This window comes from Thalassophryne amazonica, chromosome 6 (assembly GCF_902500255.1).
Source record: "Thalassophryne amazonica chromosome 6, fThaAma1.1, whole genome shotgun sequence".
Taxonomy (NCBI): Eukaryota; Metazoa; Chordata; class Actinopteri; order Batrachoidiformes; family Batrachoididae; genus Thalassophryne; species Thalassophryne amazonica.
The window spans coordinates 112435283-112461266 of record NC_047108.1 but is presented as its reverse complement, the minus strand read 5'-3'; the positions used below and the strand labels follow the sequence as shown (position 1 = coordinate 112461266).

Sequence of the window (25984 nt, the reverse complement as noted above, 5' to 3'; positions counted from 1 at the left end):
CGCTGAATTGTTTGGATGATTCCTGCTTTAAAAATGTAATTAAAATAACCAAATATTTTACAGTGATGTAAAATAGTGATTCCCATGTTGGGGTCGCGGCAGGGGGAACTTCTCGGGCCGCTCTGATTTGATATTGGAGATCTTGTGTAGTCTTTTTTTTTTTTTTTTTTTTTTTTTACCAAAATTGGCTGCCAAGTTATAATTCAAGTGGCCAGTTGATTTTTTCAAACGAGTAGTATTTATATCGAATTTGATTTTCACCTTTTGCAGGATTCCGCTCTAAATATTCTCTTATACGCTGCACTATGAACGCTGCTGTTGAACAGAATGTCGGAGGATCTGAGTCCGACCAGTAGGTGGCGGTATAGTCACTCCGACGTCTCTCAGTCACGTGACTATTTGCTGAGAAATGAAAGTAAACTGACGGAAGAGCAAATATTTTAGCTGATTGTTTTCCAGGACAAAACAGGTTCGAATCTTCACAGACGTCGATTTGCTTCCCCACGCGGAGGCCCGCTGCTCTGGGATTCCGCGAAAATCAACATTTGCAGTTTTATTCGTTTAAAACCGCAAGTAAACTGAGTTCATTCTTGCTTCGTTGACACAATAATAACGTAATCAGTTAGCTAATGGACAATTACCGCTGAATTGTTTGGATGATTCCTGCTTTAAAAAATGTAATTAAAAGAACCAAATATTTTACAGTGATGTAAAATAGTGATTCCCATGTTGGGGTCGCGGCCCTGTGGTGTGCCGTGAAGGAGGTCAATGAAAATAAATAAATTGAAAAAGTCTCACGATCGTTTTAAAAAAAATGTCATCAGAACCAATAAAGCCGTAGGATTTAAATTGTGTTATTATTCTTCTGACCTCTTTTAACAGGATATCTTTAGAATTTCTGGAAGCACTTCTGATGTCTGAATGTGGCTCTCAGAGTGTCTCAGCTGGAGAACAAGTTTAGAAATGATTTTAATTTGAAATGGTTTGGGCTCAGGATTACGGATGGGGAAGTGCGTGATGAGCTGCTTAGTATAGACCCGGGTAAGAAGATGAATGAACGTATGAATGGATTTACACACCGAATGAAAAACAGCGCCCCTTGCGTGTGCTGTTGATGTGCGTGAGTGTAATAGCAACATCACGTTAATTCAGAGCCCCGGCCCACGCTTTGGTCCATCTGACCTCCGATCAAACTCGAGACTTGGTGTCGCTTTATCTTGTGTGAAGTTTCAGTTCTGGTGTTTGTGCTGAAGCTACGTGAGATAACCGCCCCCTAGAGGACTGTTCAGTGGACACGTAGTGTCTTTCTTCTTGGTTGAATTCTTGAGTCTTGATGGGAGAAAACACAACTCCAGTAGATGTCGGCTTGTTTCTGGTCAGCATGTGTGATTGTTTTGTATCTAAAGTTTTGATTTGTCTCAAAGTTCACAGGAGGGAAGCATGACGTCTCAGGTCCGTGTCATTGTGGTGGGCGCTGGCAGCCGTGGGCAAGTCTACACCCAATTTGCATCCATTCATCCTAAACGCATGCAGGTCTGGAGAGATTTGATCCGAAAGCAATGATTCATCAGCACAGACACATTTCACCAGATTCTGGACTTCTTTAGCTTCACTGATTAAAAATAATAATTCTGTCCTGCACAAGATTAATGACACGATACTCTTTAAAATAATTGGCAGTGGAAATGTGTGTGTGCATATGAATGTGTGTATTGTGCATGTTGTGTGGTAAATGTTGTAGTATTCACGTGTGTAACTTTATCACGCACTTCTTAATTTCACAATTCCATCATTTCAGGTTGTTGGAGTGGCCGATCCAAGGAAATTTGCTCGCACAAATCTTCAGAAAAAACACAAAATTAAAGATCAAAACATATTTGAAGGTGATTCTGAAAATAAATCACAAATGTGTCTTGATATTGGTTTGATCAATTCCTTTTGGGTTTTTTTTTTTTTGTTTTGTTTTGTTTTTTTTTTGAAGATTGGCATGGTATAATGGTTCGAGAAAAGTTTGCAGATGCTGTGTTAATTTGTACCCCAGATCGTCTTCATAAGGTAAATTGTGTAAATAAGGTAGATTATTTATCATTGTTGAACTTTTATGGCTCATCTGGGTATAAATGAGTTTGTTCTCTATTTGCTCCACAGGAACCTGCAATAGCTTTTGCAGCGAAGGGTTATCATGTTCTCCTGGAGAAACCAATGGCAGTGAGTACTTTGCTAATAAATGGAAACACATCCTGAAGATGACGCGGTAAAATTCGTGTCACACCTTCGTGTTACTTGCCATCGGGCATTGGCTCAACAAAAATCCAAGTACTGTTGTGTTAGTTCCTGCTCTTCAGGTTACTTAAAGATGTTGTAGTGACAGCATGAGTCATCAGGGGCTTTCATGTCTCTTGGTCCTCAACATTAGAGATCAAGAGACACCTGAGGAGAGTTTATGGAGCCCTTTTGAACATTTATAACAGAAGAAAGGGTACAATTTGATCAGCATTTCTGCTTCTTCCTGCTCCTTTTCAAAAATCTTTTTTTCTATTTATTGTGATCAAGATTACGTGATGTACTCTGTGCTTTGCTCTTTATGTACTACAACATTGTGCCTGTTGATTGTTTCTAGACAAATAAATTAATCTAATCCAATAGGGTCACTGGATGAATGCGATTGGCGATGTTGATATCTTTGCAGAAGAACAAAGGGCCAAGTCATTGGCGTGTTTCCTTGGTTTCCTGTATGGTTGTCAGAGATAGATGGATGCTGAGGGAGCGTTTGGCAATGTGGCGTGTTTCTCTGGGAATTGAGGCTTTTCAGGTTTCAAATCCCGCAAAACCTCTGAGAGGTCCCCGCGCTGCGAGATCTCAGTAACATTGAGAACTGCACTGAGATGCTCTGATCACACTGTATTTTAACCGCTGCACACGGACAACACCATTAACATCACAACATAAAACTATTTATATTGTGCCTAAAACTCGTGAATATATTCTCTGGGTTTATAGATGTTGTTATTGCATTTATTTTATGTAAACATGCAAGAATCACAGGCTGTCTCTCCATTATTTTCAGTGGGAGTTGCTGTGAGCTCCACTCGCTTCCTGATCATGTCGTTCTGGGAGAAAGTGAAGTTTGCTCTTTAACGTCTTGATTATTGTTCTTTACAACACTGTTTGTCCTCTTTGTTCCAGACTAATATATATAATATGTCTGAAATTCAGTTTGCGCTTATTAAATTCCACGCAGATTAAACGTAACAGACCCGGATTATTTGTTATAATTGTTTTAGCATGTTTTCAGGGTATCATGCAGCAGTCTCTTATTAACATGACGAAGAGCATAAAAAAATTACATTTTTGTAGTATAATATTCATTTACAACTGTCATCGTGTGGATTCTCTATGTTGTTTTGACTGCAGCGACTCTGGGACGCAAGGGATTATGGGATACGTGAAAACCCTGAATGATCCAGCACCCTGGACCCCACGGGATGGAGAAGAAAAAGGGCACACCCACATTTCACATAGCTGTGATTGATAGGTGGTTACTTTTGAGAGGGGGGGATGGATTAGTTGTCTGCCTGGATGATTGCCACTCAGAACCCAAGATGGTTCTGTTGGTGTGGTGGATGCAGCTACATGCAGTACCAGTGGATGCTCCAAGACCTGACCTCCACTGATATTGTTGATGTTGCGGCAGGCACGTGTAGCCACTCATCGTAGGACACGCTGACCATTAAGGGTTTCCACAGTTTGATATGATGGCAGCAAGAGGGTAATATATTTGTGAAGTTGTAAACATTGCTGATGGCCACTTGGGGCCACACATGATGTGATGAATAATGAAGACTTTTCATGAATGGTCCAACCATTTCAATTTACCATAAATTAACTTAAGACACTACTTGTTGCCCAAACGGGGAAATTGTGACATGCCCTTTACTTGTGTCAGAGACAAGCTGTCACTTCTGATAATTAGCCCTGATTGGCTACAGGACATTGAAAGTGGTTTCTGTCTGTTTCTCTGTTTTTCCTGCACATGAACACATCAGACAACTGCTGAAGACTGCAAAGCCATTGTGCAGGCTTGCAAAGAAAGTGGTGTGATGCTGATGGTTGGTCACGTCCTCCGATATGATCCCACCATCAAGAAGATTAAGGTGAGCGTTTCTTGTAACATCACTATCCGATAGTTGGAGACCTCTTGCAGTGCGTTTCACGCTTTTGCATTCCTGTTCATTTTCAAGTGTTTGCTTTGTTAAAGGTTTCTTAATAATGAAACTTGTGGCTGTCACCCTGATATCCTCGTTCGTGCAGTCGGCGTTTGCTGTGTCAGTGAAATAACGAACACCTGAAACTGGTTCAGATTCAGGTGTTAAACAACTGAAAATTTGACATATTATGGTGACAGATGGACACACACACTCACACAACATTTCTTGTTACTATAGTTTTAAAAATAATATAAAATACCAATCTTCTTTTTAGGAGATGATTGATGCTGGAGTCATTGGGGATGTGATCCACATTCAGCATCTTGAGCCGGTAAGAATACAGGAAGTGAAAATGGAACATATAAGATTTCAAGTCCTAAAGGGTTTTTCATTAAAAGCAGTCATGCAACATGGCAGTACATCAATGTCTTTACTCCTGAGTTGCTTCCAGTGTGCAGTTGACCAGCTTGCATAGCAACACCCTGACATCAGTGTCTGTGAGTGTGAAGTGCTTTTAGTTTGAAAGTGCAGTGTACCCTGTTATTGTGCTAGAGCAGGAGTGCCCAAATTCGGTCCTCGAGATCTACCTTCCTGACACTCTTAGTTGCCTCCCTGCTCCAACACACCTGAATCCAATGAAAGGCTCAATAAAAGCCTGCTAACGAGTCTTTCATTGGATTCAGGTGTGTTGGAGCAGGGAGGCAACTAAGAGTGTCAGGAAAATAGATCTCGAGGACCGAACTTGGGCACCCCTGTGCTAGAGAAATGTATCGTTTGGTCTTGTGTAAACCTGGAACTGTCCATCTCTCAGTGGGTAGGTGCACCTATTTTTGTACTGGTCAACTCACTGCCCAGCATATGAGGGTGCATCAGTCACAAGGTGCAGTCGAGCAGTTTTGAGCCTTAACAAGAAAAAGTTGGTCGTGGTTCTCCATCTTTTTCATTCTGAGAAACCAGCATTTGTAAACATTGCACCCAGTGAGTCAAAATGTCACACGTTCTTGAGAAATATTAGTTTCTTAGAATGCAAAAGATGAAGAACCACGCCCTTTTTTTCTGCGTCAGGCTCAAAATTTGTCAATCGCCCCTCGTACTATGGCAGATTGGCTCACCAGTGGTGTCAAATAAGCATTCTCTGGGTGTCTTGTCTGCTGTGTCAGTGTGCGCTCCGACCGTGGTGACCGATGTCTTGTTGATTGGAGTTTTTAGTTGTACCATCACTCAGTGAGTGTCAGTGGCCTCGGATGGGATACTCTGCTGGTCACTGGAGATTCCAGTGTGACCACAGGCACTGTGAGGGCTTTCTCTGGTAACCATGGTGAAACATGGCGTAAAACTCTCAGACTTTGCAAAAAGTCACTGGATCTTGATTTCAGTGTCCAGGGCAGTACCGCTTTCATGGTGTTCTAGCAGTGTTGATCATGTTCTTGTGGAATAATGCTTGACATCTTCAGAACTGTAGGATTCATAGAACATTCCAGTTTGTGAATTCTGACCACAGACTTCCTTCAGGATTCAGTTGAAGTCACGCAGTCTGCACACTGCTCAGCACCCAAGATTAAACCTGGCCAGACTTCAAGATCAGACCGTTTCACAGGAGTTTGCACACAATCTAGACAGCAGACGTTCAGACGCACACACAACTGATGATCTGAATGGAATGTGGGAGATCCTCCACAGCCAGACCCTGAATGTTGCCAAACCAAAATCATTTTGTGAATAGAATAAGTATGTTAATATACAATAGTTTAATTTCATTAATGTAAAGGTAAACCTTGTGTTTCAGGTTGGGTTTTATCACTTTGCCCACTCTTTCGTTCGAGGAAACTGGAGGAATGAAGCAGAGACTTCTTTCTCTCTTTTAACTAAATCTTGCCATGACATTGACCTCATCCATCACTGGGCTGCACCACGCAGGTAAGGACAGAGAGATGGATCAAACCCAAGCTCTTCTTGCATTCACAATACTATTATGCTGAGTATTATTATTATTATTATTATTATTAGAAGAAGAAGGAAGACCCATACCAGCTGTGAGGCCCAGCTTTTGATTTGTACCATGAAGCTGATCCGAGTCTATGACTCCCACTGGGTCAGACCCCAGTACGTCCCGGGTTACTTCCCAGGGAGTAACCCAAGACGTGAGGTCACACCATCCTTAGACCCAAACCAATTTGCGTATTGTGCAGAGAGAGGGGTTGAAGATGACAAACAACATATACGTGTATGAGCACCTAGAACAGGCAAACAGTCTGGTCAAGATTATGTTCATAGATTCAACACATCGCAACCCCACCTGATGGTACAAAAACTGGTACACCTCAGGGTTAACCCAAGATTAGTGTTGTGGATGTTTGACTTTTTGACAAATTCTAGTCAACAAGTCAAATTTAACTCATGTGTCCCATCATTAAAAGCTATAAACACAGGGGAACCACAAGCGTGTGTTCTGTCCCCTATTCTGTGCACCTTATCCACCACTAACTGCCGAGCGACATCCTCAGACCACCTGGTTTAAATATGCAGATGATACAGCATTAGGTTTTCAGAGGGAGGTGCAGGGTTTTATTAAATGGTGTACAGATCATTTCCTTGTAAATGTGAAGAAAACAAAGCAGATGAGAGATAGTTTAATAAAAAGGGAGTTATAGTTCCAACCTCAAATATAAATGGTTTAATGGTGGAGCGGGTCACAACGTGTACACGTAGACAACAAACTGACATTTAATGAATGTGCACAAAATAAATCCAAAAAGTTCCCAAAGAGGAAACTCAGTCATTTTAGAACAGACAGCTGTGTTCTTCAGATATCTTTTTAAAGCCCTACAGAGTGTTTTATCATTTGGTCTTATTTGTGCATTTGGCCACATGTACGTTAAGGACCAGAAGAAACTACAACGAATAGTCAGAACAGCCAGTAAGATCATTGGAGTTGATCAGGTATCTGTAGTTCAATTGCACAGTGACCTCTGTCTAAAAAAGACAGAGGTCACTGTATGTATATATGTATGTGTATGTGTATATATATGTATATATATATATATATATTGATATCGGTTTAGGTGTGTAGGAATCTATGTGTATATGTGGCAAAGGGTATTACTGGTTGTGGGGAAGAAGGGGTAGGGATAAATAAGCTGATGCTTCACCCTACCCCTTTTCGGACATGTTGGGTACACAGTAGGAACTTTTTTGTTGTTGTCTTTACTGATCTATCTTGTAATTGTTGTTGTATCAAATGTTCGAAATAAACAGTTTTCATTGATTCATTCATTCATTCATTCAAGACAGAACAAATTCTAAATGATTCAACCCGCTCGCTCCATCAGAATCTCTTAAGCAACAGGTCAAGGGTGAGACTCCTGCAACGGGACATCAGATCCACAAGGTGCAGCAAGTCTTTAGTGCCTCTTATTAGGTAAACGCTCTTATTAGGTATTTTAAACTATGAGTACACTGTATATTTTAGCACTCAACCATTTTATTTATTCACACGCTTGTCATGTTTCTTTAATGTTTTTTTACTGCTTTGTCTGTCTTTGTTTTTCTTTTAATATCCTGTATGTATATTTTTCATGTTGTGCAGTAGGAGTGTGGCATGGTGAACACATGAATTTCCTACTTGTGGATAATAAAGTTTACCTTGACCTTCCCCAGCCAAGTCTTGTACAGACATACAGATAGGTGGACTGGGCTGATGCAGAATCCGGGGATAAGCACCAATGTGCCTCAGGGCCTCCAGAGGACTTGCTTCTTCTTCTCCTACACCACTTTCACTGTATGAAGCCATAAGGCAAGATTTGAGGTCATTTATATATTTTTTAATTTCAGAGGAACAATTATACTTTTTTCTTTGAGGACATCATAAGACAAGAATGTTGTTTTTTATTTTTATTTTGTATTGTGGCTTCAGGCCTGAGAAGCATTTGCTGAAGCTGCACATTGCCACATCCAGAACACCCTGGGTTCTGGATGGGAACCGCCAAGGCAGACAAATGGTCTTTCCCCACTTTATTTTTTTTTTTTTAGCACTGTTGTCATGTGTTACCTGTGCTGCTCCACAGCCTGTTCAGTGGATTTTTATTTTATTTTTTACCACTGTTGTCGTGTGTTACCTGTGCTGCTCCACAGCCTGTTCAGTGGATTTTTGTTTTGTTTTTTACCACTGTTGTCGTGTGTTACCTGTGCTGCTCCACAGCCTGTCCAGTGGATTTTTATTTTATTATTTTATTTTATTTATTTTTTTATTTTTATTTTTTTAGCACTGTTGTCATGCGTTACCTGTGCTGCTCCACAGCCTGTCCAGTGGATTTTTATTTTATTTTTTACCACTGTTGTCGTGCGTTACCTGTGCTGCTCCACAGCCTGTTCAGTGGATTTTTGTTTTGTTTTTTACCACTGTTGTCGTGTGTTACCTGTGCTGCTCCACAGCCTGTCCAGTGGATTTTTATTTTATTATTTTATTTTATTTTATTTATTTTTTTATTTTTATTTTTTTAGCACTGTTGTCATGCGTTACCTGTGCTGCTCCACAGCCTGTCCAGTGGATTTTTATTTTATTTTTTACCACTGTTGTCGTGCGTTACCTGTGCTGCTCCACAGCCTGTCCAGTGGATTTTGATTTTTATTTTATTTTTTTGGGCGCTGTTGTCGTGCGTTACCTGTGCTGCTCCACAGCCTGTCTAGTGGATTTTTATTTTGTTTTAGCACTGTTGTCGTGCGTTGCCTGTGCTGCTCCACAGCCTGTCCAGTGGATTTTTATTTTTATTTTATTTTAGTTTTTAGCACTGTTGTTGTGCGTTACCTGTGCTGCTCCACAGCCTGTCCAGTGGATTTTTATTTTGTTTTAGCACTGTTGTTGTGCATTACCTGTGCTGCTCCACAGCCTGTCTAGTGGATTTTTATTTTGTTTTAGCACTGTTGTCGTGCGTTGCCTGTGCTGCTCCACAGCCTGTCCAGTGGATTTTTATTTTATTTTATTTTTAGCACTGTTGTTGTGCGTTACCTGTGCTGCTCCACAGCCTGTCCAGTGGATTTTTATTTTATTTTATTTTTAGCACTGTTGTTGTGCGTTACCTGTGCTGCTCCACAGCCTGTCCAGTGGATTTTTATTTTGTTTTAGCACTGTTGTTGTGCATTACCTGTGCTGCTCCACAGCCTGTCTAGTGGATTTTTATTTTGTTTTAGCACTGTTGTCGTGCGTTGCCTGTGCTGCTCCACAGCCTGTCCAGTGGATTTTTATTTTTATTTTATTTTTTAGCACTGTTGTTGTGCGTTACCTGTGCTGCTCCACAGCCTGTCCAGTGGATTTTTATTTTTATTTTATTTTTTAGCACTGTTGTTGTGCGTTACCTGTGCTGCTCCACAGCCTGTCCAGTGGATTTTTATTTTGTTTTAGCACTGTTGTTGTGCATTACCTGTGCTGCTCCACAGCCTGTCTAGTGGATTTTTATTTTGTTTTAGCACTGTTGTCGTGCGTTGCCTGTGCTGCTCCACAGCCTGTCCAGTGGATTTTTATTTTTATTTTATTTTTTAGCACTGTTGTTGTGCGTTACCTGTGCTGCTCCACAGCCTGTCTAGTGGATTTTTATTTTATTTTAGCACTGTTGTCGTGCGTTACCTGTGCTGCTCCACAGCCTGTCTAGTGGATTTTTATTTTGTTTTAGCACTGTTGTCGTGCGTTGCCTGTGCTGCTCCACAGCCTGTCCAGTGGATTTTTATTTTTATTTTATTTTATTTTTTAGCACTGTTGTTGTGCGTTACCTGTGCTGCTCCACAGCCTGTCTAGTGGATTTTTATTTTATTTTAGCACTGTTGTCGTGCGTTACCTGTGCTGCTCCACAGCCTGTCTAGTGTCGGATTCCCTGTTTGGGAATCCGCTAGCTTAGCGTAGCTACTAGCTCTTAGCCGTTTTAGCATGGCGGCTTCTCCTGTCTCTCCCGTACTTTTCTGCTCTGGGTGTGAAATGTTTAGTTATTCCTCGGCCTCTTTTAGCAGTAACGGTACATGTAATAAGTGCAGCTTATTCGTAGCTTTGGAGGCCAGGCTGGGCGAATTGGAGGCTCGGCTCCGCACCGTGGAAAATTCTACAGCTAGCCAGGCCCCTGTAGTCGGTGCGGACCAAGGTAGCTTAGCCGCCGTTAGTTCCCCCCTGGCAGACCCCGTGCAGTCGGGAAGGCAGGCTGACTGTGAGGAGGAAGCGTAGCCCTAAACAGAAGCCCCGTGTACACCGTCAACCCGTTCACATCTCTAACCGTTTTTCCCCACTCGACGATACACTCGCCGAGGATCAAACTCTGGTTATTGGCGACTCTGTTTTGAGAAATGTGAAGTTAGCGACACCAGCAACCATTGTCAATTGTCTTCCGGGGGCCAGAGCAGGCGACATCGAAGGACATTTGAAATTGCTGGCTAAGGCTAAGCGTAAATTTGGTAAGATTGTAATTCACGTCGGCAGTAATGACACTCGGTTACGCCAATCGGAGGTCACTAAAATTAACATTGAATCGGTGTGTAACTTTGCAAAAACAATGTCGGACTCTGTTGTTTTCTCTGGGCCCCTCCCCAATCAGACCGGGAGTGACATGTTTAGCCGCATGTTCTCCTTGAATTGCTGGCTGTCTGAGTGGTGTCCAAAAAATGAGGTGGGCTTCATTGATAATTGGCAAAGCTTCTGGGGAAAACCTGGTCTTGTTAGGAGAGACGGCATCCATCCCACTTTAGAGGGAGCAGCTCTCATTTCTAGAAATCTGGCCAATTTTTTGGGATCCTCCAAACTGTGACTGTCTAGCGTTGGGACCAGGAGGCAGAGCTGTGGTCTTATACACCTCTCTGCAGCTTCTCTCCCCCTGCCATCCCCTCATTACCCCATCCCCGTAGAGACGGTGCCTGCTCCCAGACCACCAATAACCAGCAAAAATCTATTTAAGCATAAAAATTCAAAAAGAAAAAATAATATAGCACCTTCAATTGCACCACAGACTAAAACAGTTAAATGTGGTCTATTAAACATTAGGTCTCTTTCTTCTAAGTCCCTGTTGGTAAATGATATAATAATTGATCAACGTATTGATTTATTCTGCCTAACAGAAACTTGGTTACAGCAGGATGAATATGTTAGTTTAAATGATTCAACACCCCCGAGTCACACTAACTGTCAGAATGCTCGTAGCACGGGCCGGGGCGGAGGATTAGCAGCAATCTTCCATTCCAGCTTATTAATTAATCAAAAACCTAGACAGAGCTTTAATTCATTTGAAAGCTTGTATCTTAGTCTTGTCCATCCAAATTGGAAGTCCCAAAAACCAGTTTTATTTGTTATTATCTATCGTCCACCTGGTCGTTACTGTGAGTTTCTCTGTGAATTTTCAGACCTTTTGTCTGACTTAGTGCTTAGCTCAGATAAGATAATTATAGTGGGCGATTTTAACATCCACACAGATGCTGAGAATGACAGCCTCAACACTTCATTTAATCTATTATTAGACTCTATCGGCTTTGCTCAAAAAGTAAATGAGTCCACCCACCACTTTAATCATATTTTAGATCTTGTTCTGACTTATGGTATGGAAATAGAAGACTTAACAGTATTCCCTGAAAACTCCCTTTTGTCTGATCATTTTTTAATAACATTTACATTTACCCTGATGGACTACCCTGCAGTGGGGAATAAGTTTCATTACACTAGAAGTCTTTCAGAAAGCGCTGTAACTAGGTTTAAGGATATGATTCCTTCTTTATGTTCTCTAATGTCATATACCAACACAGAGCAGAGTAGCTACCTAAACTCTGTAAGGGAGTTAGAGTATCTTGTCAATAGTTTTACATCCTCATTGAAGACAACTTTGGATGCTGTAGCTCCTCTGAAAAAGAGAGCTTTAAATCAGAAGTGTCTGACTCCGTGGTATAACTCACAAACTCGTAGCTTAAAGCAGATAACCCGTAAGTTGGAGAGGAAATGGCGTCTCACTAATTTAGAAGATCTTCACTTAGCCTGGAAAAAGAGTTTGTTGCTCTATAAGAAAGCCCTTCGTGAAGCTAGGACATCTTTCTACTCATCACTAATTGAAGAAAATAAGAACAACCCCAGGTTTCTTTTCAGCACTGTAGCCAGGCTGACAAAGAGTCAGAGCTCTATTGAGCTGAGTATTCCATTAACTTTAACTAGTAATGACTTCATGACTTTCTTTGCTAACAAAATTTTGACTATTAGAGAAAAAATTACTCATAACCATCCCAAAGATGTATCGTTATCTTTGGCTGCTTTCAGTGATGCCGGTATTTGGTTAGACTCTTTCTCTCCGATTGTTCTGTCTGAGTTATTTTCATTAGTTACTTCATCCAAACCATCAACATGCTTATTAGACCCCATTCCTGCCAGGCTGCTCAAGGAAGTCCTACCATTATTTAATGCTTCAATCTTAAATATGATCAATCTATCTTTGTTAGTTGGTTATGTACCACAGGCCTTTAAGGTGGCAGTAATTAAACCATTACTTAAAAAGCCATCACTTGACCCAGCTATCTTAGCTAATTATAGGCCAATCTCCAACCTTCCTTTTCTCTCAAAGATTCTTGAGAGGGTAGTTGTAAAACAGCTAACTGATCACCTGCAGAGGAATGGTCTATTTGAAGAGTTTCAGTCAGGTTTTAGAATTCATCATAGTACAGAAACAGCATTAGTGAAGGTTACAAATGATCTTCTTATGGCTTCGGACAGTGGACTTATCTCTGTGCTTGTTCTGTTGGACCTCAGTGCTGCTTTTGATACTGTTGACCATAAAATTTTATTACAGAGATTAGAGCATGTCATAGGTATTAAAGGCATTGCGCTGCGGTGGTTTGAATCATATTTGTCTAATAGATTACAGTTTGTTCATGTAAATGGGGAATCTTCTTCACAGACTAAAGTTAATTATGGAGTTCCACAAGGTTCTGTGCTAGGACCAATTTTATTCACTTTATACATGCTTCCCTTGGGCAGTATTATTAGACGGTATTGCTTAAATTTTCATTGTTACGCAGATGATACCCAGCTTTATCTATCCATGAAGCCAGAGGATACGCACCAATTAGCTAAACTGCAGGATTGTCTTACAGACATAAAGACATGGATGACCTCTAATTTCCTGCTTTTAAACTCAGATAAAACTGAAGTTATTGTACTTGGCCCCACAAATCTTAGAAGCATGGTGTCTAACCAGATCGTTACTCTGGATGGCATTTCCCTGATCTCTAGTAATACTGTGAGAAATCTTGGAGTTATTTTTGATCAGGATATGTCATTCAAAGCGCATATTAAACAAATATGTAGGACTGCCTTTTTGCATTTACGCAATATCTCTAAAATCAGAAAGGTCTTGTCTCAGAGTGATGCTGAAAAACTAATTCATGCATTTGTTTCCTCTAGGCTGGACTATTGTAATTCATTATTATCAGGTTGTCCTAAAAGTTCCCTAAAAAGCCTTCAGTTGGTTCAGAATGCTGCAGCTAGAGTACTGTCGGGGACTAGCAGGAGAGAGCATATCTCACCCGTGTTGGCCTCCCTTCATTGGCTTCCTGTTAATGCTAGAATAGAATTTAAAATTCTTCTTCTTACTTATAAGGTTTTGAATAATCAGGTCCCATCTTATCTTAGGGACCTCATAGTACCATATTACCCCATTAGAGCGCTTCGCTCTCAGACTGCGGGCTTACTTGTAGTTCCTAGGGTTTGTAAGAGTAGAATGGGAGGCAGAGCCTTCAGCTTTCAGGCTCCTCTCCTGTGGAACCAGCTCCCAATTCAGATCAGGGAGACAGATACCCTCTCTACTTTTAAGATTAGGCTTAAAACTTTCCTTTTCGCTAAGGCTTATAGTTAGGGCTGGATCGGGTGACCCTGGACCATCCCTTGGTTATGTTGCTTTAGACGTAGACTGTGTTTCATAATTATTGTATGGCCTTGCCTTGCAATGTGGAGCGCCTTGGGGCAACTGTTTGTTGTGATTTGGCGCTATACAAGAAAAAAGTTGATTGATTGATTGATTGACTTCTCCATAGTAACCATATAGCTGCTGAAACCAGGTGACATGTGGGCGCTTCCTTGACCTCTTCCACTTGCTGGTGTCCTCAGCAGCACCGAGGCATCTACATGCAAAACACTGCATAACCTCATTACACTCTGGGTCTCCGTCAGTAACCATGTGTTTAAACACATTGCAGCAGCAAAGGTCTCCAAAGAGACCCGGTACCAAAGACGTCCAGTTGTTGCTGTTTGTTGTTTAGGACACCGGTTGATGTACGAGTCTTACAACCATACGGTAAGACAGGAAGCACCAGGACCCTTCTGTCCTTTAGAACTCATGACTCCATGAGATCTTCCCAGGTATCTTTGACCTCAAGGCAGAGTACCCAGAGACATAAATGACACTGTTATGATTACTGAACCTTTTTACAAGTTCATAATAGAACAAGAATATAGAGATTTGAGAAATGTGAGGGAAAAAAAATTCCCAAATCTGTTCCTTGCCATGGATACACACTAAAATGAAGTGGGTCGTTCCATAGCCCCGGCCCTACCCCTCCACGGTGTTTCATAAGGATTGATTCGTGGGCTTTTGAGGTCCTCTGTTAACACCAAAGAAAATCCTGCTGAAGGGAAACATTCATTGCAGACGATGACAGTGTTTTTACGTTCCTTTTGTGAATAAAGTTGTTTGTATGCTGTGTGACCTTTCTGGTGGTCCTGAGATGAAGTATTAACGATTCACTTTATACTCTGTAGGTGTGTCAAAGTGTCGTCGTTTGGATCTGTGAGCCACTTCCGCAAAGAGCACAAGGTCTGGATATAGTTTCAAACCCAGTAAGACCAGTCACTGTAGTTCAAGTGGAAGGTCACTCACTCAGACAGTACATACCACCCCCAAGGTCCAACAGGCTTTACAGCTCTGTTGACATTTTCTTTGTCAGCAGTCTCCTATCCACTTCATGCTACAGTATCCTTGGATAAGGCCTCAGGGCCATTAGAGACCTGTCAGTGTTTGCACTCATGATTTTTTATTGTCACATATGTCTTTGATCACTTCTCTAACATTCTTCCATCCTTATTGCTCACCTTTGATCCTGATTATACCTCTTTGATGCTAATTGCTGTTCATTGATTTTTAAACCTTGCCAAGGAGGCTTTTGCCACATCTGTATGTCTGTGTAGTCTATCAGTCAGGCTTACTTTGATCTTGTAATTACATACAATGGAATCAGGATCAAGAGTCAGATCTTGACCTGTGATCCTTATCATGGAACTTAGACCCCGATTCTATGTCCTGTTCATTACATTGATCCTGCAGTCAGAAACAATGGAATCATGATCAAAAATTGAATGCAAGATCAGGGTCAAAGGATTAAGAATCAAAGTTCAAGTATTCAAGCTCAAATGCAGGCTCAAGAGAAACCTGATCAAGATGCAAGATCTGCTCTTTGATCCAGACACACCAAAATTTAATCAGCTGCTCTTTGACCTTTTTTCAACTAAACTGAAATCAATTCATGTCCTTTGAGATGTCCTGCTGATGGCCTAACTACCTGATAAATGACAGAGAAAGCATAATCATCATGATGAAGGCAGCTCACCTGGAGAAAAAACTATCCTGGAAGGGAAGTGGTTCAAAAACAGTTGAAACGTGGAACCCAGGAAATGATGACCAACTTGAATCCAGACAAATATAAATGTAATGGCAGCATCTCTGAGCGGGACTGTAAAATATGACAGTTCTTGTGGTTGTGTCAGCCAGCAGGTGCTGCAGATCGCTGCCTGGATTGCTCGATAGAAGGAGACTGTCCGTACTCGGCATGCAAAATCTACCTGGATAAAGTCAAACGGGTTCAAATTTTAACATAATTCCAACCAGTTTTACTCATTATCACTATGTTTTACACAGCTGATGGCAGGATGTTTGTTTTGGTGTGTCACAGAGTCACACCGGCTGGCCAGTGTCAGTCATATGTTCAAACTCAGCACCAGACATCGAGTCCGTGACTGAAGCACTGAAGACCGGACCGTACGGCCGCTGCGTCTACGAGTGCGACAATGACGTCTGTACTAACCAGGTGTGAAAACAGCAGCTCAGTCTTACAGTCATATACACTGATAATAATACATGCATTGATATATGTATATGTGTTTGTCCCATTTGTGTTCCTGCCTTGTTTGTTGTTCAGGTTGTGAACATGGAGTTTGAAGGAGGCCTGACAGCAGCCTTCACCATGATGGCATTTACGGAGAAGCTGTGTATGCGAAAAACAACCATCTATGGAAGCAAGGTACAAAAAATGAATTCAAAGGGAAATCAGACAATAACTTTGTAATTTTACACCTGTTTAGTAGCAAACATAGGCATAATTTGTTTGACCCATGTGAGTGAGTGAACATAATAACTGAGTTTTTATGAGATTTGGACTAAAGTTCTGGAGGTGATTGAGGGTCAAGATCAAAGAAATGCATTGCAACATTGCACCAAGTGAGTCAAAACTTCACATATTCTTGAGAGAAATGTTGGTTTCTCAGAATGCAAAAGATGGAGAACCACGCCCTCCCATTTCTGGGTCAGGCTCAAAACTTCTCATTTGCCCCTCCTTGCATATTAACTGTTTGGAGCCAATGTGGATTAAACATTGTGGAAGGGTTTTGTATTAGTCCAGGATAAATTGGTTTGTTTGTGAGCTATTTGTAGAAAAAGGATTTCATCTACATTGTTTACCACTTTAAATCAATGACTTGGGTTATAAAAATGGGCTTTAAGGCCATGCCTCTCCATCCCATTGGGGGATTTAAACCTATAATGACAAGGGTGCTTCCCTTATATCTGTAAGCTACTACTTCCCAGTTTCCGTTTTTCCTGTATGGATGGAAGACCTGGACCTGAACCTGTGACTTAGGACAATGACTGGCTGTCTTTGGTACCAGGGTATCTGGAGATGCGAACTTTTAGTTCTGGAGAAAGCGGTCTACTTGCATCATGATGATTAGCCTATGTGTGGAAAAGTCTTGAAATTTTTACCAAGGTTTCTAAACATGGATTTCACGCCATGTTTTGGTTTGTTGTTTGCTCTAGGATTGATTAGTACCAGCTTCCAAGTCGACAGTCCAAACACTAGATGATAAGAGTCCATATCAGGTGGAATGAACCAAAAACAATAGACAATAAAGTCTTTGGCAATTAAAGTGAAATGTCTTTGTTCTGTAAGTCCTGAGGGTCAGTGTTGAGTTTAATGAGTCCTGTCTTCCTAGGGGGAGCTGTCCTACGATGGCCATGAAGTATGTGTGTTTGACTTCCTGCAGCAGTCCACCATGCACATGAAAAATAGGAACATCTTCAGTCACTCTGCAATGAGTGGACACTATGGGGCAGACTATCACATTATAGATGCCTTTATTTCTGCTGTAGCAGTGAGTACTCTTATTTTATTATTTCTTTTAAATTAATCTTTGTTTTCTGCATGCAGTGAGACAAGCTAAGGAGTATAATTAAAGTTGCAAAACCTGCTTTTATGAGATAGAAGATGAAGTGGAAGAAGTAAATCCTATATACTGTAGGCCCTGAGCCCCCGGAACTTATTTTTGGAGTCTGTAGTGTGAATTGGATAAGAGTCTACAACTCTCTCTGGACAGAACGCCAGGCTAACTAGAGCAAAGTGGATCGACAGATAGTGTGATCAGGATTCGGACCCAGGTCTAAATATTGAACCCCAGCTCCTTATCCACTGATCTACCTGCTCTACAGGTGGAGATGGACTACCAAAATACAAAAGAGGGTTTAATTTCCAGTGTCTGTGTCAGGATACCTGCCTTTGTCCTTGCACTTCATCTGCATTGTCCCAGTCCACCCAGCTGGAAACGGGTTCTAGTCTTGGCTGGGGAAGTAGTCTGCAATGGACTGATCCCCTCCCTTCATCCAGGCAAAGTCAGCAATCTCCTATCCATTTCATGCTACAGTATCCTTGGGTAAGTACCAGTACCAGCAGGCCTCAGGGCCATTAGAGACCTGCCAGTGTTTGCATTCGGGAAAATCTGCAGTCAGCAGTGGGAGGAGCAGGCGGAGTTAGAAAGCATAAAGGACAAGCGATCTCCAGGAACAGGGTTCTTAACCTCTGGTCACATTTTGACATTTGCACTAACTACAGAAGCAAGTGTTTATTTCCTTCCCTTCTTATCTTGTATATGATGGTGTATACCGTATTTTCCGGACTATACGTCGCACCGGAGTATAAGTCGCACCAGCCACTTTATCCATTATAAAGAAAAATAAACCATAAATAAGTCGCACCGGAGTATAAGTCGCACCAGCCACTTTATCATTATAAAGAAAAATAAACCATAAATAAGTTGCACTGGATTATAAGTCCCATGGACATACAGGTATGTTAACTTAACATGAAAAGTTCAGATGATAATATTGTGACGGCTACCGTTTTCAGATGCATATTTCACCAGTCGTAACTTACAATCTGCAGAGTATGATTTTCTTTTTGGTGGCATTTTTTCGGGCCTTCTCCGTTGTCTTGTTAAGTTATCAGTAACGTTGAAATTTTTATTTTTCTATGGTAGTCAGAAGTCGCAGGAACAGTCACACAAGCCTTGAGTGCCCTCTCGTGAGCTGCATTTTACCTACAGATATGTTTGTATTTTGCGGACCACATTGCGAGCCGAACCATGCAGCACCTACCTGCGCAGCTCATGACCACCCAGCGTTGTCGATCCAGCTCCTTCCAAGTGCAGACGCTAATCCTCCGCCGTCGCTCAGTGCTCCCATGCAGCTCTCAGCGTCAACTCTGCTCACACTGATATCCAAGGGTTGAAGCTGTTTTGTTAGCCGTCCCGGAATAAACACCATGTTCGTCTGCTTCAAACGCTATTCACAATCTTCGACGCCAGCTCCTTCCAAGTGCACACACTAATCCTCCGCCGTTGCTCACCCGGTGCTCCCACGCAGCTCTCAGCGTCAACTTAAACACTCTGCTCACACTGATATCCAAGGGTTGAAGCTGTTTTGTTCGCCATGCCGGAATAACAGCAAGCACCGTATTCGTCAGCTTCACACGCTGTGGGTGAGGTGAGGAATACGCGTCCAACGTTCTGTTCTCTGATTGGTTATCGCGACCAGCGTGACTTATAGGACGGCCGCCATACTACAGTGTCCATGATGCATTGCATTTCCTTTTCTGGTGGCCATTTTAAAACATAGATCGACTCTGTCACGTAAAATTGTTTTGTTACAGTAAATTAATTGAGATCCTACCGGTATATTTTTCATTTATAAGTCGCACCGGAGTATAGGTCGCACCCCCGGCCAAAACATGTAAAAAAGTGCGACTTATAGTCCGGAAAATACGGTAGGTGCATCTCAGAAAATTAGAATATTGTGAAAAAGGGCAATATTTTTTGTCATGTACGAGTATTTCAAAGAACAAAACTTTTTGTATATTCTACTTGTAATATATAGAAATTAAAATGTTTCATTCATTTTTTTATTTTAATTTTGATAATTATGGCCTACAGCCAAAAAGCAGTCCGTTTGGATTTCCAGAAGTGTATTATGATTTCTTTGGTTTTTTCGAGGTGTTCAAGTTCAAGTTATTATTGTAACACCACTGTGTCAAGTGCTGGATCTCATCTCTGTAGGCTGTCTCGTTGTTGTTGATCAGTCCTACAATGGCTGTGTCATCAGCAAATTTAACAATGGTGTTTGTGGGGTAGATGGGTGAGCAGTCATTAGTGAAGAGAGAGTAGAGGAAAGGGCTGAGAACACACCCCTGTGGTGTTCCGGTGCTGAGGGTAAGAGTGGACGAGGTGTGGGGTCCCGTCCTGACCCTTTGTGGCCTGTTCTGAAGGAAGTCCAGTACCCATGTGCACAGAGAGCTGCTGAGTCCCAGGTTGCTCAGTTTTATGGCCAGTTTGTGTGGGATTATGGTGTTGAATGCCGAACTGAAGTCAACACACACAACATTCTGACATATGTATTGCTATTGTTCAGATGTGAAAGTGCAGTGTGCAGAGTTGTTGTAACTGCATCGCCAGTGGATCTATTTGACCGGTATGCAAACTGGTGCTGATCAAAAGCAGTAGGTATGGCAGTTTTAATGTGTGAGAGAGCTAATCTCTCAAAACATTTAGTGATTATTGGTGTAAGTGCAACTGTACGATAGTCATTCAGGCAGCTCACCGTGCTTTTCTTGGGTACTGGGATGATTGTGGTGGACTTGAAGCACACACTGCAGTAGCGAGAGGAGGAAGATGGTGGTGAACACTCCTGCCAGCTGGTCAGCACATGCCTTAAGGATGCGTCCAGAGACCCCATCTGGCCCTGCTGCCTTCCTGATGTTGGGTCTGTTCAGAGCAGCTTTGACCTGGTATTGATAGAGCTGTATCCAGTGGCCCTCCTCTGGTAGATCTGGCTGCCAGTTGGTCTTTACATTCTGCTGGTCAAATCAAGCAAAGAACTGGTTCAGGGTGTTAGGTAGGGAGCTGTCCGTGGAGTTCGGGGCTGCTCTGCTGATTTTATATCCAGTGAGAGTTTTTATCCCCTGCCACAAGTTCTTGGAGCTGTTGGCGTTCAAATGCTCCTCTATGCACTCTTTATGTCTGCGTTTAGCTTCCTTGATGCCCCTCCTCAGTCTCTGCTGCGCCTCTCTGTACTCCAGTTGAGTCCCTGATTTAAATGCCGAGTCAAACTTTCTAATCAGAGTTCGCACTTCTTTGTTGAACCAAGGTTTCTGATTAGGAAATACTTTGACAGACTTAGTCTCTACCACAGTCTCTGCACAGAAGTTTATGTAGGAGAAGACAGCTGTTGCATGTCCCTCCAAGTCTGTCCCTGCTTTATAATACATAAATATCTAACTTCTGACAAGTATGTGCACTCAGTATTTGCGGCTCCTTTTGAATGAGTTCCTGCATCGGTGTGGTGTGGAGGTGATCGGTCTGTGGACAACCCAGTCTCACTTTTTTTTCGTCCTCCCGTCACGAAACAAGTCAAATTTTTTAAACTCACTATTACTAACCCTACTCCTACCCCCAACCCTATCTTTAACCATAACCTAATCCTACTCTTTCCACCCACCCTAACCATAACCACCCCGAACCCCCCGCTTCACTTTTAATTTCATGCAGCCATCACGGAATGAATTAGAATGAATTTGTGCTGCCATGATGAAAATGAGGTGCTTTTCTTCACAATATCATGAACCAACAGACCTGCTGAGGTGGTCTGGAAGTCCAGGATGCTTTGATATCAGCCTTCAGGTCATCTGCATTGTTGGATCTGATGTCTCTAATCTTCCTCTTGTCAATACCCCATGGAGAATCTATGAGGGATTGTCTATGGGGACAATCAAGTACAGTAAGACCATGGTCAGCAAACCAAGTACTGGTAGCTTTGGGACTCTGGACAGGTGCCATGTCCACCTGGAAAAGGAAACCAGGATCTGTTACAAAAGTTGTCCAACTCCCATAACTTCAGGATTCAGGCTGGTCTCAGTTCAAAGATTTAGTCTTGCAGCAAGGAAGCAAATTGACAGAATACAAAAATGGTATATTACAGTATTTGCTCAGAGGATGTTTTCTTCCCTTTTATACACAAACACAACAACATTCATGCAGGAGTTATCTTTTCTGATAATACCATGCCAGGGAGTCCGCTCACAGCTGGTCTCCAGGAAACCTGGGTTCTTCCATTCCTTCTATGGTGATCATCCTACTGGACCAGCTAGAAGAGAAACGCACGTTCCAGAGTACATCCCAGAGTACCTCTAGAGTACATCCCGAGTACATCTACAGTACGTCCAGAATACATCCACAGCATGTCCAGAGTACGTTCAGAGTACATCCAGAGTATGTGCAGAGTACATCCAGACTACATCTAGAGTACATCCCAGAGTACGTCCAGAGTACATCCAGAATACATTCAGAGTACATCCAGAGTATGTCCAGAGCACATCCAGAGTACATCTAGACTACGTCCAGAGTATGTCCAGAGTACTTCCAGAGTACATCCAGAGTGCGTCCCCCAAATGGACGCTGTGATCAGGCAGCAGTTCTCTTTAATCCTTATACATAGTCAAACCAAAACAACATATCATCTCTCATACAGCGGTTAACACAGTAAAATGCATCTTCAAAAGATATGGAAAACACAAGAAATATCAGATATAATAAATTATTAGAAAAAGGCAAACGATAAAGAATACAAATTTTTCCAGCAACATCTCCATAAAGTTTGTCAGCAGATAGAACCATGAATTGTTCTAAAGCCTCTTGGTAGACGGCTGGATTGATGCTGGACGTGATAGTGGACCAACACCAACGGACGACATGGTGCCAAATCATCACTAACTGTGGAAACTTCACACTGAACTTCAAACAGCGTGGATTCTGAGTCTCTTCCTCCAGACTTTGAGACCTTGATTTCTAAATTAAATGCTAAATTTACTTTCATCTAAACAGAGGACTTTGGACTACTGAGCCACGGTCCAGTTGTTTTTCTCTTTAACAAAGATAAGATGATTCTGACAGTCTGTGGCTCAGGAGGAGCTTGGCACCAGGAATACAGTACTTGCAGTCCATTTCCTGAACACGTCTGTGCACAGTGGCTCCTGACAAACTGACTCCAGCGTCAGTCCTCTCCTTCTGAAGCTTCTCCAGTTCTTAAATCGGCTTTGCTTGACAATCATCTCAAAGCTGCGGTTGTCCCTGTTGCTTGTGCTTCTTTTCTGACCACACTTTTCCCCTCCACCCAACGTTCCATGAATATCCTTTGATCCAGAATTCTGTGAACAGCCAGAGCGTTTCAGCATTGGCACACTGTAATAGATTTTTTTTTAGGTGCACCGGGTATCCTTTTTATGCTGTTATACGAGGTCTGTCAATAAAGTAACGGTCATTTTTATTTTTTTCAAAAACTATATGGATTTCATTCATATGTTTTTACATCAGACATGCTTGAACCCTCGTGCGCATGCGTGAGTTTTTCCACACCTGTCGGTTACGTCATTCGCCTGTGAGCACGCCTTGGGAAGGAGTGGTCCCGCCTCCTCGTCGGATTTTCATTGTCTGGAAATGGCGGAATGAAGAGGACTTTTTTCCATCAGAATTTTTTCAGAAGCTGTTAGAGACTGGCACCTGGAAACCATTAGAAAAATTTATCTGGCTTTCGGTAAAAATTTTACGGGCTTCACAGAGAATAAGGACTTTTACTACAGCTTTAAGGACGGCTTTAAGGACGGTCGGCGCGCCGCGCTCCGAGCTGCGACGACAAGGCACAAACCACCGGATCATTTCTAAAAGGATGGCTCTGTGGATACAAGACCATCGTGTGCTCTTTCTCTGGTTATCACAAGAGCTGGACATCAGCCATTTGCTGGCAGATTTCACTTTTAACAAGAGATTTTGTCATGGAAAGCCGCACGGAGGCTTCGCGTGTCAGGACCGATTCGCTGATCGAGCGAGACAAAGGAACACCTCCGTTTCGGAGTGCCAAGGGACAAGTTTGGACATGCCTATCTCGGCTTTCAATGCTTACCAGTCCAGTAAGTATCAGAGAAATTGTGGAGAGCTGGGCATGTCCAAACTTGTCCTCTGACACGCTGAAACAGAGGTGTTCCAGGTTCAAGCATGTCTGACATAAAAACATATGAATGAAATCCATATAGTTTTTGAAAAAAATAAAAAGGACCGTTACTTTATTGACAGACCTCGTAACTTTACATTTATTTACTTGAGAGCTCTGCACAAGAATTCTAATGTGCCCAAACCTTGCGTGCAAGTGCCACTTGCAAATAAAGTCTCTATCTATCTATCTATCTATCTATCTATCTATCTATCTATCTATCTATCCATCTATCCATCTATCCATCTATCCATCTATCCATCTATCCATCCATCCATCCATCCATCCATCCATCCATCCATCCATCCATCCATTCCTCTGTGGACGGTGTCTGAGTGACTTCTGAACTGTCAAGTCAGCAGTTTTCCCCCATGATTATGGTTGTGTCTGCTGAACCAGATTTGAGAGATTCATGGTATTCGTACTGCATAAAGAGTGACTTGAAATAAAATATTCTCATATTTTGAGATATGCATTTTTAAAACATTTTTTGAGCAGGAGGTTGTAATTATCAAAATTTAGACAATGACTGAAACATTTTAGTTTCTGTGTATTGAAACTAGAATATGCTAAATTTTGCTTTCTGAAATGCTTTACAAATTATTGAACTTTTTCATGATATTCAAATTTTTTGAGATGCACCTGCATCTGAAAGATGCCGTACATGTGAGTGAAAAACATGTGCACTTGTCAGTATTCCCCTTCCAGGTCTCACAGTGGGGTTATTACTTTGCGTATTGTTGGTATTTACAAATGGCAGATTGTCTAACATCCATAGATTTGCATTTAAACTTTCTCCATATTTGCAGCCACTGGCTGTTGCACATTTGGAGGATGTGCTGCTTTTTCTACTCACTTTTTTTTCCATTAGCGCTGTTTTTCTGTAAATATGAACACAAAGAAAAGGATTTAATTGTGTGTATTTGTGCAGAAGAACGATCCATCCTTGATCCATTCGGGTCCGGAGGAGACGCTTCTGAGCCACCTGTTGGTGTTTGATGCGGAGCGATCCCGGCGAGAAGACAGGGTGGTGTACTGCAACGGAACCGGAAGTCATCTCAACTAAAGCAGCAAAATCGTCCTCTGTGCCACTTCATCATGAAGCTGTATAACTGAGGATACAAAATGCAAAACATGCAACACAATTTCTCCAGTCACAGCCACAGAAGCCTTGTAACTTCTTCTGGGTTGTCTGGGTGTCTTGGTGGCTTTCCTCACTCTTCTCCTTCTTGCACACTCAGTTTTTGAGAACTGTCTACTCCACACAGATTTACCATAGAGTGTCATACTGTTTGTATTTCTTCATAACTGATGGAAATAAAGTCCAACACATATTCAATGACTTGAAAATGTTCATGTATCCATCCCCTGATGTGTCTGAAGAAAACTGGGAAAAAAACAGTATTTACAGGTATTATACCAAAGCCTTCCATTACTTATGCAACCCATCATCTTGGCTTTTATATTTTTAATTAATTCATATCAAGTTGTAGAGATTTACTTTGAGTTTTTGTTTAAGGAAGATGATTTTAGAATTTTTTTTATGTTGAGAAGCCTGATTTACTTTTTGTATTTGAAATGCCACAAACAAATTTAAATATGTTAAATATCAAGCGGCCCAATACTTTTGGAGGGCACTGTCGTTGGGCAGAGCGGGGGTGTGGGATTGTGTTATCATTTACTTTTCTGAGGGGGAGGGGAACCCTAGTCATCCACCTTGTAAAAGTGATTCTGTAATTTTTTATAATGTTCTAAAAAATTACAGGTGATGTAGGTACGTGCCTCTGAATCAGAGCCTGTCATTCAGTCAGAATAAATAAAACATAAACTGATTGTTCTCTTATATATTACGTAATATTAGACTGAATTGTTTTACCCCCACATACAACAATTGACTTTATATATGCAGCTTTTCACTGAAATGTTTCATGATGGTAGCACGCTATGTGAAGATGCCTAAGAAGGAAAATAATTCCAGTCTGACATCTTCAAGAGAAGAAAATTGGACTTTCATTTTGTGGCTTTTTTTTTCTTTTCTTAGTGGCTTTTTTATAGAATATTCCATATTTGTCAGTTACATGTGCAGAAGTTGCTGAGTTAATTCAAGTATTTCAATGGAAAATATTAGTGTGGTAGAAA

The 25984-nt window shown here is 41.6% G+C and overlaps 1 protein-coding gene across 4 annotated transcripts; it reads left to right on the top strand.

The window, feature by feature from the left end:
- Positions 1–382: 382 nt before the first annotated feature.
- On the top strand, positions 383–25049 carry LOC117512928 (putative oxidoreductase YteT). Of its 4 annotated transcripts, none has more exons than XM_034173159.1 (15): positions 383–469; positions 1425–1533; positions 1799–1883; positions 1982–2055; positions 2149–2208; positions 4047–4154; positions 4483–4539; positions 5995–6125; positions 14971–15025; positions 15973–16065; positions 16158–16292; positions 16404–16505; positions 17473–17631; positions 17966–18186; positions 24777–24942. In XM_034173159.1, exons 2-15 carry the CDS (start codon positions 1441–1443, stop codon positions 24793–24795), a joined length of 1392 nt encoding a protein of 463 aa, XP_034029050.1. In that variant the 5' UTR covers positions 383–469; positions 1425–1440; the 3' UTR covers positions 24796–24942. The 4 variants fall into 4 exon arrangements, with proteins under 4 accessions (XP_034029050.1, XP_034029048.1, XP_034029049.1 ...); XM_034173157.1 differs by having other exon boundaries at positions 405–573; XM_034173158.1 differs by having other exon boundaries at positions 405–677.
- Positions 25050–25984: the final 935 nt, after the last annotated feature.

Excerpts from the sequence above, each read along its gene's own strand:
- LOC117512928 (XM_034173159.1), top strand. The coding sequence starts at position 1,441 with ATGACGTCTCAGGTCCGTGTCATTGTGGTGGGCGCTGGCAGCCGTGGG. Across the intron at positions 2,209-4,046 it reads TCCTGGAGAAACCAATGGCA|ACAACTGCTGAAGACTGCAA; the intron begins GTGAGTACTTTG and ends TGAACACATCAG. Across the intron at positions 6,126-14,970 it reads CACTGGGCTGCACCACGCAG|GTGTGTCAAAGTGTCGTCGT; the intron begins GTAAGGACAGAG and ends TATACTCTGTAG.